Raw genomic sequence first — 20,041 nt, 5'->3', positions numbered from 1 at the left:
CTGTCCAATTATGCTCATGGCTTTACTTGTGACAATGCTAACACAAATTATAAGCATCTGCTTCTAGGAAATGCCTAGCAAGTTAAACTCACTGCTACAATTTTGATAGACTGAGGTACAAATGTCTGTCCTCATGGTTGCCTCTAATTCTAATACCACCCTATATTAATGATTCCAAGGTAGCTGGTTTTACTGCTTCATGGCACACTACACATTCCTAATTCCTTTCACAAACATCACAGAAGACACCTGAGAATATGACTAGAATTCAAATCTATCCCCTCTCCACATGCTTATTAGATCAAGAAGGGAAAACATGGCACAAACAATTCTGGCTGAGGCCAACCTGCTTCTGAGAAGTACCTGTTTTCAATATATTTCCATTAAAAGCACGGAGTGTACAGGCTGGGGTGGGTGAGGAGTGCAGAGAAGATATAATGATATCATTTCTTCCAACAGGTCTTAGTCCATATTTAAGAGCTGGTACTGACCTCAGAAATTATCTGTAGTTCAAATATTATCCCATTTTGAATCTGTTCATGTTAAACAAAAAACACCTTCTCTGACAGTGACCCAGTATGACAATTGATACAAGCAAATAAAGGGTATTTTTTTAAAAAAGAAGTGGCAGTGTGAGAATTTAAAATCAATCACATAAAACAATCAGGAAAGGGGTGGGGGAGGGAACTGTCCAGTACAACCTGGACAACCTTTCTTTCTGTCCTTGCTTAAAAAGACAGACTGCTCAAATCTTTGCTACCTCCCTTTAGTATCTTAAACGCTCTTCTCAGAAATCCTCCAAAAGGCACTTAACTCCATACTTATGCACTGAGTTGTTTCACCTTAGTAATCAGTTTTTAAGACTCCAAGGTAACAAGAAAGAAAAATCTTAATTCTTTTACTAAAAACTCCAGTAGGACTTTTTTAAAGAGGCATCACTTTTACAAGAAAAACAAGCCAGGCTACCGTTATTCCTTTATCAAGAAAAAGTTTCTTTTTTTTTTTTTTAAATAAATAAAAACTCTGGCTATACATAGTACAAAGTTCATACATAATATACCTGGAAAAAAACCCAAGAGTATACCCTGAAGCAAAAGGTTTATTGGAGAGACAAAGTCTCCTCCATTGTACCAAGTCTTAAGGTGGCAGTTTTCAAAGTTCAGAGGGTGGCAGTGATATGTAATTAATGCCAAATGATTTGCTCATGGGTATGGCAGGATGCAATGATGGACACACAAAAATCTTTCTGCACATAGCACTGAGCAGTGACCACCACATTGAAAAAAAAAAAAACAACAAAAAAGTAACAAGAGAAAGTAGTACTGTGAAGGGGGGGAGGGCGCGGAGGAAAGAGAAAGGAGAGAGACTGAAGCCCCACACATTCGAGCATGCAGTCGTACATAACACAGCACAAACCAGGTGTTTCCATTCAGCCCACTGCAATCACACAAAGGAGAAATGTAGTAAAATAGAGATTTCTTAAGAAAGTTTGCAAGTCCCAGAAAACAGCAAGGTTGACAACCCTAACTCAGGAATCCATCTGCTGTAGCTGGGAGCCTCCTTGTGGTCTCTCACGGAGAGGTTATAGCTCCTGACTTCTCAGACTTCTTACTCTTGGACAAGGCAGCTGCCTGCTTTAGGAGCTCTCGGTTTTTGGCCTGGGGGAGGGAAAAATATACATATATATATATACGTAAGTATATATCAGTTAAAAAGGATGTTTTAGCGGGGATAGGATATGTTTTCATGCAGATACTACGGCAGGCAATATGGAGGATTGGGGAGAGATGAGCAAATTCTTAGAGGCAGAAAATAACAGAAAGCTCTAGGGCTTGGTTCAGGAGGAAGAAAGCATTTGCTGGAGGTTAATCAGAGTACTTCAGTCTCCTGGGATACACTGTTACAAAAGGATGCTTCATGCAACAATAAACTATGGTGTGCCTTAACGGGCTGGATAAACAGAATTTATAATTCAGACATCTGGGTTCACATCTGGTTCATTCAAAAAATCAAAGAACATATTTTAATTTCACTGTTTTTTGGGGGAAAAGATGAGAACACATCCAAAAATGAAACAATAAAAGACAGCCATACAGTGAAATAATGTGATTTGTGAATACTTTGAGAAAAAAGAAGTCTAAGAGATGATCACTTAAAATACCACCAGCTAAATATACCAGAGCTACCACAAAAGATAAACAGAGTCACCTGCAATTGTTCTGTTACTTCTTTGTGGGTTTTCTCCATCTGATTCATTTTGGCTCTCATTTGAGATTCTTGGTACTGGAAATCAGCCTTCAACTCTGTGATCTGAAAGGAAAAAAGGCAGAGTGACCAGAAGAAACTTTTGGGCAGTAAAAAATGTTTCAGTAGCAGAGAGCTAAATAGTCCCCCAAATTATAGGTATCCAGAGCTCTCCTAATGATCCATACCTAAAACAGAGCCAAGGAATTCTGTATCCTAGTTTTTTCCTAAATACTTCCTAAAAATTACACAAGATTCTGAAGTATTATTTCTGATACTTAACTATAAACAACTTTTAAAATCTCATTTACTTAATAAATGCCAATAATCCTCCAAATACCACCTCCATACAAATCAGTGGTTACAAGACAATATGACTGATGGCTGAAGCCCAGAGAGTAACAGTTACTGTCATTTACTAAATTTTTACTTTCTTACAAACTGATAACCTTACTTCATTCACTCTATGATAACTCTGTAGTAGGTTATACATTCTTCCCATTTTACAAATGGGAAAACCAAGGCTTAGAAAAGGTTAAGTAATGTGGCCAATATCACATGTCAGCAAGCAGCAGGGCTAGAATTCAAACCTCAGGCCATCTTCTATTCACTATGCTATTCAAGGTGTGCAGAAAAGAGATTATTGAAATCAGAGAAGTGATGTGTGAGATGAATTCTGAGGTACAAACAACAACTGGAACATGAAGTAAGGAGAAGAGCATCAAGCAAAGGAAACAGTACAGAAGTAGCAGAGAGTACAAGACAACTGAGAGTTCAAATGATGGAGGAGTGTGATGAGTGGCCGGAGAGGGGATAGAGACAGGCATGAAGCAGAAGAGCCTGTGTGCTAAGCCAAGGAGTGTGACCTTCTTGATTGTGAAAGTTATAGGGAACAGTCCACAGTATTTACTTTTGCTCCTTTTAAAACCCTAACTTTGCAAAGCAGTAGACACAAGTGTTCACGTTATCTCTAGTTCACAAAAATCCTTTTATATGCCATACTGATCTAATTCATGAAAAAATCTATGTGGGCCTATTTCATCTGGCAGTTATACAGTGAAGTAGAAAGAATACTGGTCTCTTCCCATGAAATGCCTTCTTACTGGTAGAAGAAAGCACAAGAGAAAGAACAGTAGTTTCGGAAAGACTTGGGTTCGTTCCTTTGTTCCGCCATTTACTAGCTGTGTGAATTGGACACATCATTTAATCTCTTTGGGTCCATTTCATTATCTGTAAAATTAGGTAGAAATGTGATGGCAAGAATGTATGTGATTTCAATGTTATGTTTTTGTTAGCCCTTCAGAATGAATCACAGCAAAAGAAAACACATGGTCGTAAGGAAAAAAACAGAGCTAGGGAAAAGGATTGGGCTTTCCCTTGATAAGGAATGACTTCCCCCTGAGAGAAAACACACTGGAAGCACTCTTCATCTATGAAATGATGATTAGTAATAATTCCTCCTTCAAAGGGTTGTTATAAGGATAAATGAGCTAATATACATTAAGCACTTAGAATAATCAGACACACAGTATGCATTAAATAAAAATGAGCTATTAATATTATTGTTACTAATTTTTTAAGGCAAAAATGAGATACTTTCTAAGTATCTAGAAAAAAAAAAAGAAATAATAGACATGAATTAGAAGAAAGATATACAAGTTTCCATGAAGAGGAAGGATGACTCTTTAGACCAAAATAAAACTCACTGAAAGTATCAACATGTTTAAAGAGTGGGTCACTCAGGAAGGGAGTTGTCAGTAATGGAACCAAGTGATGTAAGAGTCATGGAGGAAGGCCTACCTGAACATTGACCAAGGAAGGGGGAGACCTGACCCACATATTTTGAGCATTGCTGTCCCATGGATATAGCCATTCCAAAACTAGAGATGGAGGCATCAGGTTCTCTTAGCCTAATAGCATTAAAAATTCGAATTACAGGAGACCCAATGGACTATGGTGGAGGACTATAGATGCCTGGAGGTGGGTGTGGTATGGTAACAGACATCTGAAGGGTGTGATCATATACATACATACATACAACACTGAATCATATACAGTGTTGTAACCAATGTTAAATCATTTAGAAAAAAAGGAAAATTCCAGTTACATGACTACCTCTTCTTGTCTCAACTCGATGCTCATTCAGCACCTTCTGATTATACCTTCCAAGGCAGCTCATGCTGAGAAGCGTTGTAGTCTGCTATATGGGGATACTGCAGTGTTATACATCATATCTTTGAGCTTGGTTAACACAAGTTGTCCCCTCAGAAGTGGAAGTTCCCTCCAAATACCAAGAAAAATCAACTTTCTAAACCCATTAGACTGAGATAGATCCACCCAGGTAATACCATGACATGAATCACCCTGGCAGATAGCAAGCGTTGTCCCATGATATCCCAACTTTGTCATCTGACCTCCCTCTCAAAGCATCAATGAATGGAAAGTACCTGTCCAATACCACTTATCTTACCCTCTGACATCATTCTCAACTGAGAGACATTGACTAAACCATACCTTCTTCTCTTTCTCTAAAATCATTTGATCCTTTTGATGAAGCATCTTCTTCAGAGTAGCTACTTCTTCCTTCAGCTGGGCAATGATGACAAAGTGGTCAGTGCCTGGTGAGTCCAGAGCCAGGTCTGGGGAAAAGCTGAGTGGAAAAAATGGTGGGGGATAAAATCATAACTTGGATGGACAGTCATTTTTCTACCTGAGGACACATCATAAGCCACTTGACTGCAAGCTCCCAAGTAGGAGCAATTATTTTCATCCCCAGCATCAAGCAGAATGCTCAGATTCAACAGCATGTGCTTAACTGCACAGGCAAGGTGCTAATCAGATGATGACACCAGCCATAGCCACAGCCCACAGCACTCCTGCAGCATCTTTTCTCATGTTCAGGACCAAAATAAATGCCATCCAAAAGGCAAGGATATTGTTTCAGGTTAATTGAAGATACCCAGTTATTTATGATTGAAACAGTCATAACTTTTTGTGATCAGACAATTTCCTTAGACTTTAGATCAATTATAAGCGCACTAATTTTTCTTTAAAGCTCCCCATAGACCATGTCTTTTTGATTCTTTGTTTTCTGCTCCAAAGATAAGGTACAGCTGCTAAGAAGCCTTTTTAAGAATGGCAAAAAGAAGATTAAATTAATAGGAAGGAGAAAACTTTCCCTACACTACAATTGGCCTGTTGACTGTCACTTTCAATATCAAGAATTCATCTGTGACATTTCATGAGGAAAGGACAAAGAGATGGCAAGCTACAGTCACAGCACAACCTGGGTTTTCAACAGATTCTTCCCAGTATCTGAGCACTTCACTTTGTCCAAGTGCCAGGTGAACTCCTATCTTTTACCTGGGCTCAGTTTCAGGGAATCTGTAAAAGTTCTGAAATTGTATGTACAATTCTGTATGCACACACAATGGATACAACTGTGTGTACATACAATGGATGATTTCTAGGATGAGGATCCATAGCTTTCTGTGGCTTGGCCTAAGTATCTTAGGCCCAACACAGGGAATCACTGCCAAGAGGGTCAAATCATGCCTTTCTCTAGAGATTGCCCAAGGAAGCTCTTTAGTTCTCCAAGGGCAACCTTTAATATAAAATACAAACCTGCTTTTCCTAAGAAGAAACTGGAATATGCAGTTGCAACTCCCAATATCAATACAGAACTAACTCTTACTGTTGGTTCTTCCCTGCATCTTAAGCCACATCTAATAACCAGCATTTCTCTACACAGGGATAAACTCCAAATAGCATGGGGCACCGCTGGACATACTTCTTCATAGTTACCAAGTCAAACATTTCTAGAGCTAGAATGGGAAGACAGTCCATTGGTAAGAATTTTCCCTTTCTCAGTCTAAATGAAACATGTAAGAAGGATGTCAGAGGAAGAATGGATCGATGTTTCCATAACTGATGAATATGCGGAGTTACTGGATAATGAAAAAATAAAAGCAAAAAATATTACTGTATTAAAAAAACAAGTTTCAAAGTGAACGAAAAGCAAATAAGACATGCACAAGAAAATACTGAAAGGACCTATCACAGTCTCCACTGGTTTCAATACACCATGGGACTATCTTCCCTCAACCTAACAGAATCTATTTAAACCCATAACTAGAGAAATGAGTGAAATATAGTAAGAGACTAAAATAAATAACTTCTTGATCCCAGAGCTCTGAATGCTCTGTTCTAGCTGCTTTTGGAGACAGGATTCTTCTGATATCAAGAAACTGTTGACAAAACCAGTTTTGTCTGTCCCATGTAGGGCCTGACCTCTTTAATTCCCGATTAATAAAAATTGCTGGGAATCAAAATAAAAAAGCAAGCTAGGTTACCAAGGCAGAAAAATCAGATTCAGTTGCTTTCCAAATGCCTCCAATGACAGGAAATTTACTTCTCTAGGAATTTTCTTGTCTTTTCCAAAAGCTTTTAGTATAAAAACAGTCTTGTTCAGGTTGACCCAAAACCTGCCACCCTGTCATTCCTATTCATGGGTCCTGAGTCTGTCCTCAAAAGACACACAGAATTAAGTCTAATCTTCCCAGCATATTTCAGAGGAAGAATAAAATACAGGGAAAGGAAAAAAATTCCTTTAGAAACAATGAATCACAAGGTGTGCCTAGACTTCATCCACTGTCGAGAGTGCCTTTTCACTGCCAAGAGGACAGTAAACAAGTATGATCAAAAAGTAGTTGGTGCGTTCACAGGGAACAAAAGCTAGAAATGAACCCAGGTTTTCCTCAAATTGAAATGTTTGTTACAATTTCAACAAACTAGAAAATACCAAGAAGGGAAGTTGTGAATTTTATGATACTAAAAAATAAAAATGCTGGGCCTCCCTGGTGGCGCAAGGGGTTAAGCACCACACTATGAAGCAGTCTGAAGCCTCTGCAGCACAAATTCAATCCCCGGCCAGCCAGGGAGAAACTCACATGGCGCAGCAGACCTCTCCTGTCTCACCCGCTGCTCCCCTCAGCAGTGTATTTCACTCAGTCTGCCTGTTCTGTTCCCCACTCTGTGGTGAATCCTCTCACCCCCCCGCATTTCTGGCCTGTACCCCAGCTCTTATATGCATAAATAAATAAATCTTTTTAAAAAAATAAAAATGCTAAGGCATTTTATAGGTCTAAAACTAGTAGAGAAATGGTCTTATTTTGAAAACTCTACAGTAATGAAAAGGACCAGTAATACGAGAGCCTAGTGGATAAAGAAAATGGAGTCAAATATGCCTCAGTATTTAAAAAGGAGACTGTGGTAGTATAGAGTGGTCAATGGCAAAGAGAGTAACCTGCAGAAGACATGAGGAAATAAAAACCAAAAGAATAAGAGCATACTTGTAAAAGTACATGGATATTTTAAAAGTGGGAGCAGGAAAGTGGATTGTGATTAATTAAAAACTGGGTAATAGCTACAGAGATAGTTCAGAAACAAGACTGGTAACATTTAGTAGAACTGAACTCAAAATAAATATTCAGGGAAAAAAAAGAATGAGTAAAAAAGTACCATAAAAAAATGGCTTGTCAGAATGTTTTCAAAGTGAACGAAAAGGGGAAAAACCACAAAAAGGTAAGAGAAAAGGAAAAATGTAATTTACCTTGCTGTGTGAATATTTAAAAGAAAAGCGAACAAGTAGACTAGACTGTTAAGACTGCTAATGCAGGACCACTCAAATGGAACATGTGTATGTCTGAAAGTAATTTTTGTGGCAGCAAAAATTTTTCCAAATTTTCAAGTAATTAGGGTCTTTTTTTTTTTTAAGTTACTGTGTACACTTCAAGAAAAAAAATGGTATTTAAAGATCTTTCCAGAAGACATGAAAGACCATGTACCTAAATTAAAGATCAGTATCCTACTTGGGGAGAACAATCATTGCTCGTGACTGGATGCAAAAAAACACACTAAATAGAAGGCTTAAGTTTTTGGTTTGGGTCATAAACAGCACAAACAAAAATGATGAGTTTAAAGGCTGCAGTTCTTAGTTTAGGCCTTTATAAAGCAGGGTATTTAGAAAGGTCCCTCCCTTGAAGTAGTTTTTGCAGGATTATGCACACAGGTAGAGGTGATGGGACAACCTGTGTTACATCTTTTTGTCCAGAATGGCCAGACTAGTACTCAGTAATGCTGATCAGAAAGATGGCTATTATGGTCCTTCCCCCACGTAACCTGAATATCTAAATTAAGCATTTCCAGAAGGTTCAATACAAGAAGTTTAAAATCAATGATACTAGTTGTTAAAAAGACACCTTACTGAGTCTGAAATCAAGTTAATGAAAATGGTAACAGGAAAGAGTAAACTTCATAGATGCTTTGTACTCCCCTAAATAAACAAAATTCCTTTGGAAAACCTATATGCTGCTCTGGTCCCATATCCACCATTGGCTGGGAGGGAGAATGGGAGTTTTCAGAATGAAGATGATTCCAAGGATTTTAGGGAAGAGTGTGCCAGGTAGTCTCACTTCAGGATGCCCGGGCCTGGAGGAACAGGAAAATGGTTGGCCCCAAGACTCTGTTGGGAAGCAGCCCACTGCACCAACACGGATGGGGCACTCTGGATATTAGGACAAAGCAGCTCGTAAGAGGAAGCATCGCTGAGAAGAAGAGAGGAAAGCGAGGAATAAAAATATGCATTTAAGACAGGCTCAAAATGAAACAAAAATTATTTAAATGCATCTCATTCTCTCCTGATCCAGTGTCTGCATTGGGCTATATAAATGCTAAGAAAACATGAGTTATCCCTCCAAGGTGGAGAAATTCTGCCTTAACTCCAACTTATCTCTGTGCTGCCTCTCCAGACTGACTCCTGGCCTGCCTGAAGGAGGCTACAGGTACAGATGACAATGACAAGCAGCCAGCAATTGACTTCTAAATTAGTAAGGGAGTTATTTGTAGACTGAAAACTTCAACTGCTATTAAATGCAGTTATATGTTCTTGTCTTTAATGACAAGATTAGATTTATAAACAAATATCAGTACTGCCTGTTTATAACATATAAAGAAAGTGGCTAGTGTAATGACTCTAAGAGGTTCACTGACAATCAGACTAACTCCAAGACACACTCTAAAGTGTTTCTCTGTTTCAGGAACTGTGTATACATTTCAAACAGAAGCACTCACACACAATCCAATGGGCTTACCTGTCTCCATTGGTTGTGATTGACTCAAACTTGGATTTTTTCTTTGGGATTTCATTTTGAATTGAAGACGTAGAAAGTGTCTTCTGGCTTTTAATGGCAAAAATAGAGACGTACATTAGAAATCAAAGGTTGATAAAACATCACAATGCAAGTGTATCAAATGGGACTAATATAATATTGTAGTTCTCCTATATGAGAGCTAATGATTCTTTAATTATAAAAATTCACCAAAGTGTTGATTTCATAGGTCCTGGATGTACGAGTAGCTCATTTCCACAGCCCCCCAAGATTCTTGGTCTTAATTAAATATTACCTGCTTTATCAGTAACTAGGAGAACAGTTAATGAAACTTCAATAAGCAGTTAATTACAACTGCTTCTCATGCCTGTATCTTGACATGGTACTCACTTTCCACTGCATATTCTTGGAGAGCAGCATAATTCTTTTATCGCTGAATTCCTATCAGAGTCTCTGGCCCATAAAAATCTATGCTACATGAACAAACCAAATCATAATGGCAATACTAATTGATGAATCACTAAAATGTATTGAATGCTTCCTATAAGCCAGTTATAAAATGAATCACTATATATACATCACATAATTTTATCTTCACAACTCCAGGAGATAATAATATTAATCCTCATTTGACCAATGAAAGAACTTGCCCAAGACCCCACACAGAGAGCCTAGCAGAGACAGTACTCATTCCAGAGTCAGAAGTCTACTAACACTAAAGATACTCTGGAACAAAGTGTAAGACAACAATGAGAGGACATCTTTTTGACTGGACACCACCAAAACAAACCTAACAACCTCTAACCACACCCTGGCCAAATATGCATAAAAAAGCTGTATCTCTGAGAAAGTGAAATGTCCAGTCTTCTAGGGAGAAAAACCACTCTTCTAAGGATGAGAATTTTACATGTGACAGTGAAGCAAGTTCCACTACCTTTTCAGACACAATACAAACCAAGTGAGAGAAATCCTGATAGCTCATGGAAGTCTCTCTGGCCCTTGAAAGGTACACAAATTATGAAACATGACAAACATGATTCCTCTAGAGGTTAGTAACTAGAAAAAAAAGAATAGGAAAATTTTTAACAAATGGTATATCTTCCATGGCTAGCTGTGTATTACATCTGACCTCTGAGTAAGTACTTCTAGTTCTACGCTCATGCATCTTTGGACTACCTGTTATAATGGCTGCCACCACTCAGTCGACTGTACTGCTCCTTCTCCTGATGGCTGGCGCGGGAAGAGCTGCTCAGGTGTTTCCTCTGCTCTTTGGTCTTCTGGAGGACCCGTTTATATGAAAGTGTGCACAACCAGCACAGCAATTTCCCATCTACCTAAAAGACGAGGAAACAAAGATAAAGAGGAGGGAATGTAGTAAGTACAGTGGCAGAGAACTTTGGTATTAGGTCCTAGAACCTCTAGGGTAAGTCCCATCTCTGCAACTTAGTTGTATGACCTCGGGCAAGTTACTTGAGCTCTCTTAGGCTCAATTTCTTAATCTACAAAATGAGGGATAACAGCACCTACTTCAGAGGCTGTTGCAAGTATTTATTGATATAATATAGGTAAAGCTCAGTAGCTGGGCACAAAAAAAGTTGATTAATAAAAAGGTTCTGCTAATTTTACATCTTTTTATTTTGTTTTTCTTCACCATAACAAATACAGACTGAAACAAAGTTCCCACAAGAATTTCTAAAGACACAAATATCTCCATGGTACTCATTAAGGAAAATTCAGCAGGGAGAGGAGAGATGAAATATAAAATTTATACTTGTTTTAGTACCTTATAAATGGCTTATAAAAGGCTCAACTTTTTTTTCAAATAGAAAAAAAATGTACCCAGAGAAAGACTGATGGTCTAGCAGCTTTCTAGGCCCCAGTCCCTGGTGATGGCCCACCATATCACTTTGTGTTAGAAAGAGTTGATCCCTTTGGGCAGAAGCAGCTCTGCACCAGGGAGCAGGATTCAGGGCTAGGAAAGCAGAATGGGACACCCACAATCCTCTGAAGCTGGGACATCTCTGTGTAACACTCAGGTTGCAAAATCTTTGGGGGGCAGCCTGCTGTAGGTGGCAGGGAGCACAGCTGGTTAAAATTATTCAAGTTGGGGAAGAAGTGTGCTGATACCTTATAGAATTCTAGTGTTTAAGTCTTATTCCTGAAATTAGATCTTGTGACCCATCTAGAACATGGGTAGGACAGTCCATCATTTATCTAATGTACTTTTTATCTTGTTACCAAACCCTCTTTGCATAATGCCCCCTCAATCCATCAGTCTGAATCCATCTACCTCTTTCCAACTACTCTACTGCTTCCATCTACCTAAAGCTGACTTTTTAAATGTGATCATAATTTTTTTAAATTGAAGTAACATTGTTGCTGGTCCTCATCTTTCACTGCAAGAGTCACCCAAATGACTCACTACTTCTATCTTATAAACCATTTTCACATTGCTGCCAAAGAGGGGTTCTTAAATGTAAATTTGATTATATCTCCTGTCCTTAAAACTTGGTTCTTATCATGATGAGTATAAAATCCAAAACTTCTTACAATGGCCTGTGTTGACTTAGATGCAGTCCCTGCCTACCTGTATAACCTCACTCCCTTCTCTTTTACTTATTGACTCTGCTCTGTTTTGGTTCGTCCCCTGTGCTAAGCTCATTCGTGACCCAGGGAATATTTATAGCTGGTGTTTCTCCTTGAAATCTTCACCCTTCAGATTGCTACTGCTGCTTCCTTCTCATCATTTTAACTTTCAGTTCAAATATTATTCCTCAGGGGTCCTCCTGATTGTCCAATCTAAACTAGCCTCTCCAGCCACTCTCTACCATGCACTCCATTTCTTCACACATAAAATTTGTATTCATTTATTTCCTTCTTTATACTCACCTACACACAAAAATATAAGCTCTACAAGAGCAAGTTCTTTTCTGTTCCGTTCATTAGTGTATTTCCATCAGTGTATTCCAATAGGAGGACAGTGTTTGATACATAAGCATTTATTATTATATAAATAAAAAGATTTATTTATTTATACGAGCACTGGGTACATACAGTCAGAAGCGCGGGAGGGTGAAAGAATTCACCAGAGCCAGAGCAGGGAGCAGAACAGGCAGAAGGACCGAAGTACACTGCTGAGGGGAGCAGTGGGCACGGCAGGAGAGGTCTGCGCGCCATGTGGGACCCTCGCTGGTGGCCGGGGATCGAACCGGCGCTGCAGAGGCTGCAGGCAGCTTCGCAGCCCAGCGCTCAACCGCTGCGCCACCGGGGAGGCCCTTAAGAGGTTGATTTCAAAATACTCTGGAAGGGCCTCCCCGGTGGCGCAGCGGTTGAGCGCTGGGTGGCAAAGCTGCCCGCAGCCTCTGCAGCGCCGGTTCGATCCCCGGCTGCTCCCCGGCCACCGGGGGAGGGTCCCACATGGCGCGCAGATCTCTCCTGCCGCCAGCTGCTCCCCTCAGCAGTGTGCTTCGGTCCTTCTGCCTGCTCTGCAACCTGCTCTGGCTCTGGTGAATTCTCTTACCCTCCCGCGCTTCAGACTGTACCCAGCGCTTGCATAAATAAATAAAAAATAAATAAATAAATCTTAAAAAAACAAAAAACATGGAGCTTTAAAAAAAAAAAACTCTGGAATACCTTACCCAGGAGAAAGTTTTTACTGAAAAAACATTTGAAAATAAGGCAACTCTAACAAGAGAGAACCAGCATTGAACATAAAAACTGAACACCAAACTACTGGACACTATTTCAGAGCTTGTATTCAAAAATTAACTTTAAAAGTATAAAGTTGCTGTCTGAGAATTGAATTATCATAATGAAATAACCAAAGATAACACTGATTAGGTCCTTACCATGGACCATATTCCTTTCAGAGGACTTCACACATAAAAACTCTCATAACGATGATGAGGTCTAATCAGCCTCACTTACAGGCATGAAAACAGAGGCACTGAGAGATTAACTTGCCTAAAGTCACACCAAGATTTTAAATCAGGCATTCTGAGTCCAGATCACTCAACCTCAATCCTTAAGCTCAGCCTTCCTAAAGTTTATGAACATGTGACTATGGATGCCTAAAAATACCCAAACCCTTAAAAGATAGGATGGTAACTAAGAAAGTAGAAAGTAAATTAAAGTGAAATCCAATTAATAATAATGTAGGTATCACTACTGAGTTATATTGTGTGCTAGGCTCAAAATGAAGTGTTTCATATACTTATCACAATTAAATCTCCCTATGTCACTGTGAAGGAGCTGCTGTTATTCCCATTGGAAAGGTAATGAAATTAATGCATAACAAAGATAAATAACTTGCCCAGGATCAGTCCGTTAGCCCAGGAGTAGGATGGGACCTAGGTCTGTGGGACTGCAAAATTTTACAGGCTACCGCTTGATTACTAGAGTTCAGCTTCTCCATATCTTGATTCAGGGTAAGAGGTGGCTTGGTTGGCAGGTAGGAGTATCCTGGTCTTTGGGAATTTATATTTTCCCACTGTAAATTGATGAATTTAGTTAGCAAGAGCCAGTTCTTAAAAACCTAAGCATCTCCCCAAAGCACTTGTGGACACTAAAAGAGTTTCTATATTGCATTCTTTTTTTTTTTTTTTTTTTTTTTTTGGTGGGATCCTCGCCGGGGATCGAACTGGCGCTGCAGAGGCTGCGGGCAGCCTCGCAACCCAGAGTTCACCCGCTGCGCCACTAGGGGAGGCCCTATACTGCATTCTTCCATTTAAAAATTTACTGAGCACCTACCACGTGCCAGGCCACTGGAAATATAGTAGAGAACAAAATGGATAAAGATCCATATAATGGGGGAGGACAAATATGTAAGCAAATGAACAATATCTCATGTTACACGTATGAAGACAATAAAAAGGGTAATATGATAGAGTGACTGAAGAAATTATTAAAGGTTTCTATGAGGAAATGGTATCTATGCTGAGACCTAACATGAGGAACCAGTTGAGAAGGGTATATTGGGTAAAAGGATAGTCAGTACATAGGTGGGAATAAGACTGGCATGTCTGAAGGACATAAAGGTGGTTAGCTCAGCTGGAATAACGTGAGAGGTGGGGAATGTGATGGAAGATGTCACTGAAAGTCTGGTAAGTGTCTTGCAGGCCATGCAAAGAGTTATTCCAATAGTAACTGGAAGCCACTGGAAGGTTTTAAACAAACCAGAGCTACACCATTTTGATTCTACCAAGGTACCATGAATCCACATAAAGTCTATGCCATCATTTTGTGACCTTAACCTCAACAGAAACATTTAAAGAGTTAGATAGTAAACTGACAATAAGACTACTTATCTTGTTTAAGTCACAATTTCTCTTTTACAGTGTTCTATAGAAATTTGCCAATTACCACTTCACTTAAAGGGGACATTGATCACTATAATTCAGATTCTTATGAAATATGAGTTCATAAAATATTAGATTATAATGGTCTCCATATGATAAAAGAAGATAATGGTTGAACATGTTCAAGGTCAATAAGAGAAGTAGGAGGTAAACAGAAATATTTCTGTTATACATCTTTAACACAATGGGTCCACCTTAATTTCTCTGAAAGAAAGAAAAACAAAGAGATTTACCTTCTTTCTGTCATCTTTCCTGTCAAATGCACACTGCTGCTTGCACTGTTCACAAGAATATGGTGGTCCATACTTCTTCTCTGAATTTGTGCAGCGCTGACATTTGTTGCCAATAAATGCTGCAATTATGTTGCAATACTGACAAGGTTTGGGCTTAAAGAGAAAAAAAAAGAGGGTCAAGTAAATATATCATAAAATACCAGGATAATTTTTAAAGTAATTATTCCTATTACATAGTTCATTAGTCATGATAAAAATGAATCCCCAACTTCATAAATTAATTTTTATACTGATGAAATAAAGCCCAATTCCTAATACTATGAAGTGTTGTTCTGCACAAGCCTATTGCTTTTAATTTTATTTATTATTAAATTTATTTATTTTCTTACGTCACTGTTTATCCTACTGCTTTTAAAATAAACCACAAAAACATACTAGCATATATTTCTATGAGAAAATCAACTGAACTTAGGAGAAACCAGCATGTGTTTGCAAATTTGTGAAAAGGCCTCTCTGCCATTATTAGTGTATAAACATGTTGGGAGAATGGCTGCAAGGACATAGTATTCTGAACCCTAACACTGAGAGAGAAAAAAAAAAAAGCATCAAAATGAATAGTCAACTGTTATCAAACAAAGAAGACAAGTCATAGGATTCATTTTCCCCCTCCTCTTTACATACTGGTTACTGAAGCCTTTCAAGGAAAATTAAATTATAATCATAATTCTGCCATAGTGACTGCACACACAGAACTCCTTAGCACTAAGTATTGCTAAGTCTGAAAAAGCTAAAACACTCAATTTTTCTGAGAAAGTTTTTGCATATAACAAGTTCTTCTAATAAAAATACTGTAGTTATATTAGTGGTCTATAGACTGTAAGGTTCTAAGAGACCTGACTACTCACTGTTAGATACAGAGAATTTCTACTTACTGTTCCATACAACTGCACATTTTGAGCACATTTCTTGCATATTGTATTGGTTTTACTGTTAAGGAAGAGAGACAAAAGGATTTTATAAGAAAAAAGTCATGTTATTTAGAATATCTGACTCCTACATAAGCCCAAAGAATATACATATTGTTAAGTGCCTAAGGGAAATATAGTCTGGACAGTTGGTTAACTGAAGGTCAATATGTGGCCACCATTTTTTAAATTTTTTTGCGGATATTAATTTTTTATTAACTCAGATTTAAAACCAGGTTTTGGTTAAAATGAAAAGTGAGGTTTTTCTGATTATGACTTTTCCAAGTATCACAAGTAAAATTACTAGATACAGAGAGAATCTCCAGAAGAATATTATGTTACACCAAAATGGACTAGCAGAAAAGAAATTAATTCTCCTCAATCCAGCTGAATTGTTAAGAAATTTGAGGTGAGGAAGGAAAAAAGTAAATGTATTTGGAATGTAAACTCAGAGATTCTATTCGTGTTGGACTTACTCCTGTCTACACTCTCCTCTGTAAGCAAAAGCACATGAAAATCTCAGCAGTAATAGATGTTATGACCAAATATTTTGTCAATATTTCCTTGAAAATAAGTACTGACAATAAAAAAGTCTTTTGTCTCCTGAGAATTCAGTGGTCATAACAATACAAAATGCCTGAACTGATAAATTGCCTTGGGGAACAAATCATCTTCAAATTAAAATAGTAATGTTCACTATTTTGGTAAGCGTTTAGGCTTACACAAATGTATAATATTTGTAAAACTCCTTGAATGATGTATTTAAGATTTTAGTATTTCACTATGTACAAATTTTATCTCTTAAAACATAAAGAACTGTAAAATATTAAACTCTAGTTAATGATATGCATGTTGAAATGTATAGGATCAAACATATTGATAGCCATGATTTTAAAATACATCAAAACAAGGTAGATTAAATACACTGATAAATATAGAAATATGGATAGATGCAAATATCCTAAATTATAGAATCATAGTAGTGGATATTTACTATCTCTTTCAATTTTTTAAAAACTATATATTAATTATGGTTAAAATTACAGCTGATTTAAAATGGGGCTTTTACTGTTTGCAGCCTCTGCAGCACGGATTCGATTACCGATCCGCCAGAGAGATACCCACATGGCGTGGCAGACCTCTCCTGTCTCACCCACTGCTCCCCTCAGCAGTGTTTTCAGTCCATCTGCCTATTCTGCTCCCCACTCTATCTCTGGTGAATCCTCTCACTGTGCCGCAACTCTGGTCTATAACCCAGTTCTTGTATAAAAATAAATAAACTTAAAAAAAAATTGGGCTTTTAGGCCTACTTGTAAGATCATTACATTGCTTAAGGCAGAATCACCTACAGTTGCAATTCCACAAAAGTTGAACTTATTAAACCAATAAACCACTTTGCTGAAAAATCCCTCTGAAAAGATGTGTATTCACACAAACCAAAGTGTTTTTTCCACACTCTTAAAAATGAGATTCACACAAGCAAGTGTAAAGACAAAGGAGTTTCAAATATGACTAGGGCTAACAAACCCTTTATCAGGATTGTCACATTTCCAAAAGTGTCTTCACTTAAAATTTTTCAAGTTCTATATTCATCAGTGTATTTAATCCACCTTGTTTTGATGTATTTTAAAATTGTGACTATCAATATGTTTGATCCTATACATTTCAACATGCATATCATTAACTAGAGTTTAATATTTTACAGTTCTTTATGTTTTAAGAGATAAAATTTGCACACAGTGAAATACTAAAATCTTAAATACATCATTCAAGGAGTTTTACAAATACTATACATTTGTGTAAGCCTAAACGCTTACCAAAATAGTGAACATTACTATTTTAATTTGAAGATGATTTGTTCCCCAAGGCAATTTATCAGTTCAGGCATTTTGTATTGTTATGATCACTGAATTCTCAGGAGACATGCTGAGAACATGAAGTTCATGTTTAATTGTTGTGGGATTGATTTCTTAGTGTCAAAAAGTTCAAAACACAATATAAAATTAATAAGATGAAAAACAAGTAACTAAAAAATTTAATCAATGGATAAATAGGGAACAATATGCAAGTTATACCCATCAGTATGTTAAAATAGGAAACTGCTGAAATCTGTGTGAAATGCAATTGACTACAGATCTGTATTTTACATGTAACTGATTACAGATCTGTACATTGAAATCAATCACAAATTTTAAGAGGAAAATGCCCATCAACATCTTTCACCGTCAAGGAAAATGGTACCTCTCCTGCTGGTACTCAGTCCTACAGTAGGTGCACTTCACCACCGGGTGAGCAATCCGACATTCCTGAAATGAAAAAGAATGTAATTCCGAAAGGCAGTCAGAAATGGAAACAGCCCCCAGCAGGGGACTAAAGACCTGAGTACTACGAGTAAGTTACTTAGTTTCTGGACCCAACTTCTTCCCTGTCATAGTGGCATCGCTGCCCTATAGTGATATGGGAAATAAGTAAGAATTTATATGGAACTAGTTATAAATTGTAAAACAAAGTTTTTATGAATAAGCCTCAGACTGGAAATTAGAAGCCCTGGATTCTAATCCAGGTGTTGCCACTGTCACTGTGTGATATTTGAGCTGGCTCATTTGTGGAATGAAAGTCCTGGATTAAAGGAATTGCTTCCATAGATAAAACTTCCTTTAAATATGTTTATCTTAATAATTTACATCTATTTGGTTTAACATACATATTAATAAATTATCCACACATATGTCTAGTTTTAGGCCAAAAAGAGAACTCAAACGTTTGTGTTCTCTCATACCTGGTAAACAAAGAGTGACAAAGGCATGCCATTTGAGGAAATGGTGATATATACAATTATGAGTTATCCGTATCAAAGAACAAGCTCTGGATTATCTGGGGATATCTCAACGTCACTCTCCAGCTGGCCTGACTTAACTGTCGCCTCACAGCACCACTATTCATTTAAATAAGACAAAACAGGACGAAGCATTTAACAGGAAAGAGAGAACTTGAACCTTCAGGGGTAAAAACGATCAGCAGCTATTTAGGGCGAGGACCAAAGGTCGCCAACTGGATGCTGAAAAACCATCCTTTGGCTTCCTGCGCTTGATCGTGGAGCTAGAGTTTAAAGCCTCCAACTCTGACTGAAAAGTGCCTGCGAGACGCTCCTCCCAGGCAGCGCCCAACTCTGGAGTTCAGTTCCAGGCGGGGCAGGGGGTACCTCAGCCCGCACCCGGGCGGACACAGGCGGCGCTGGAGGCAGCCCAGCAGGGTCTCCGGCGCGTCCTAACGCGGGCGAGCCGGGGCCCTCCGTCCCCTCCCCCGACCTCACGGGGTCCGAGAACAATCCCACACGGTTGCTAAGCACCCGGACACGCCGGCCGGGGGCCTGCACCCGGCCCCGCACTCCCTCACGTGCTCCGCCGGCTCCCAGTGGGGCAGCACAGCGCCTCAGCCAGGCGGACCTGCCACGCCCTGCCCCGGGGACCCCACCGGGCGTCCCAGCAGAACCAGGTACTCCGGGCCGCGCCTCCAGCGTCCCAGCTCCCGGCCGCCGCCCCAGCCCGCGCACCTTGCACAGCTGCTGCCCCTGAGACAGCGCCTCGAAGGGGAAGCGCTGGTGGCACTTGGTGCAAGCGTAGAGCGCCGCCATGTCCGGCCAGGGCCGTGCGACCGCCCCACCGGCCCGGCCCGCCGCTTTATCTGACAGTCTGAGGCACAACCAGGCGGCAGCGGAGGCGGCAGGCTGCGGGCTGCGACAGGCGGGAGGGCGGGCGAGTGCGAGTGGACCGGGGCGGGCGCAGAGGCGTTAGGTGCCCGTTCACTGGATTATTCCGACGCCCATCAAGCACGAGGGGGCGGGACACAGGGCTTCTGACGATTCTGATTCGCTCTGGACTAGAGTACGCCACTTGTGACGCGCGCGGCCTGGGTTATGTAAAGCGCAGTCACGCGGGGGCGCCACTAGGAGGAAAGGTCTCCCGCCCGGGACCTCGGAAGCGCTCAGGCTCCTCCCACCTTCGCTCTTTGTTCCCGCCCTCGCTCCTCCTCTCCCCGGCCGCGGTCTCGCGATATCTCCGCCTAGTTGTGAT

General features: G+C 39.5%; 1 protein-coding gene across 3 annotated transcripts; it reads right to left on the bottom strand.

Moving 5' to 3' along the window:
• Positions 1–592: 592 nt before the first annotated feature.
• FAM76A (family with sequence similarity 76 member A) lies at positions 593–19,701 on the bottom strand. Of its 3 annotated transcripts, none has more exons than XM_037498975.2 (10): positions 19,522–19,681; positions 18,210–18,274; positions 15,936–15,990; positions 15,004–15,156; positions 10,590–10,747; positions 9,396–9,482; positions 8,718–8,849; positions 4,759–4,894; positions 2,209–2,310; positions 593–1,658 (listed from the first exon to the last, which is right to left on the bottom strand). In XM_037498975.2, the coding sequence occupies exons 1-10, from the start codon at positions 19,600–19,602 to the stop codon at positions 1,572–1,574; spliced, it is 1,056 nt and encodes a 351-aa protein (XP_037354872.1). In that variant the 5' UTR covers positions 19,603–19,681; the 3' UTR covers positions 593–1,571. The 3 variants fall into 3 exon arrangements, with proteins under 3 accessions (XP_037354872.1, XP_037354873.1, XP_037354874.1); XM_037498976.2 differs by lacking the exon at positions 19,522–19,681 and adding an exon at positions 18,748–18,958; XM_037498977.1 differs by lacking the exon at positions 8,718–8,849 and having other exon boundaries at positions 19,522–19,701.
• Between the last annotated feature and the right edge of the window lie 340 nt (positions 19,702–20,041).

Source organism: Talpa occidentalis, unplaced genomic scaffold (genome assembly GCF_014898055.3).
Source record: "Talpa occidentalis isolate TD23 unplaced genomic scaffold, MPIMG_talOcc4v2.1 talOcc4.9, whole genome shotgun sequence".
In the NCBI taxonomy this organism is placed as follows: Eukaryota; Metazoa; Chordata; class Mammalia; order Eulipotyphla; family Talpidae; genus Talpa; species Talpa occidentalis.
This window is presented reverse-complemented; position numbering and strand designations above follow the sequence as displayed.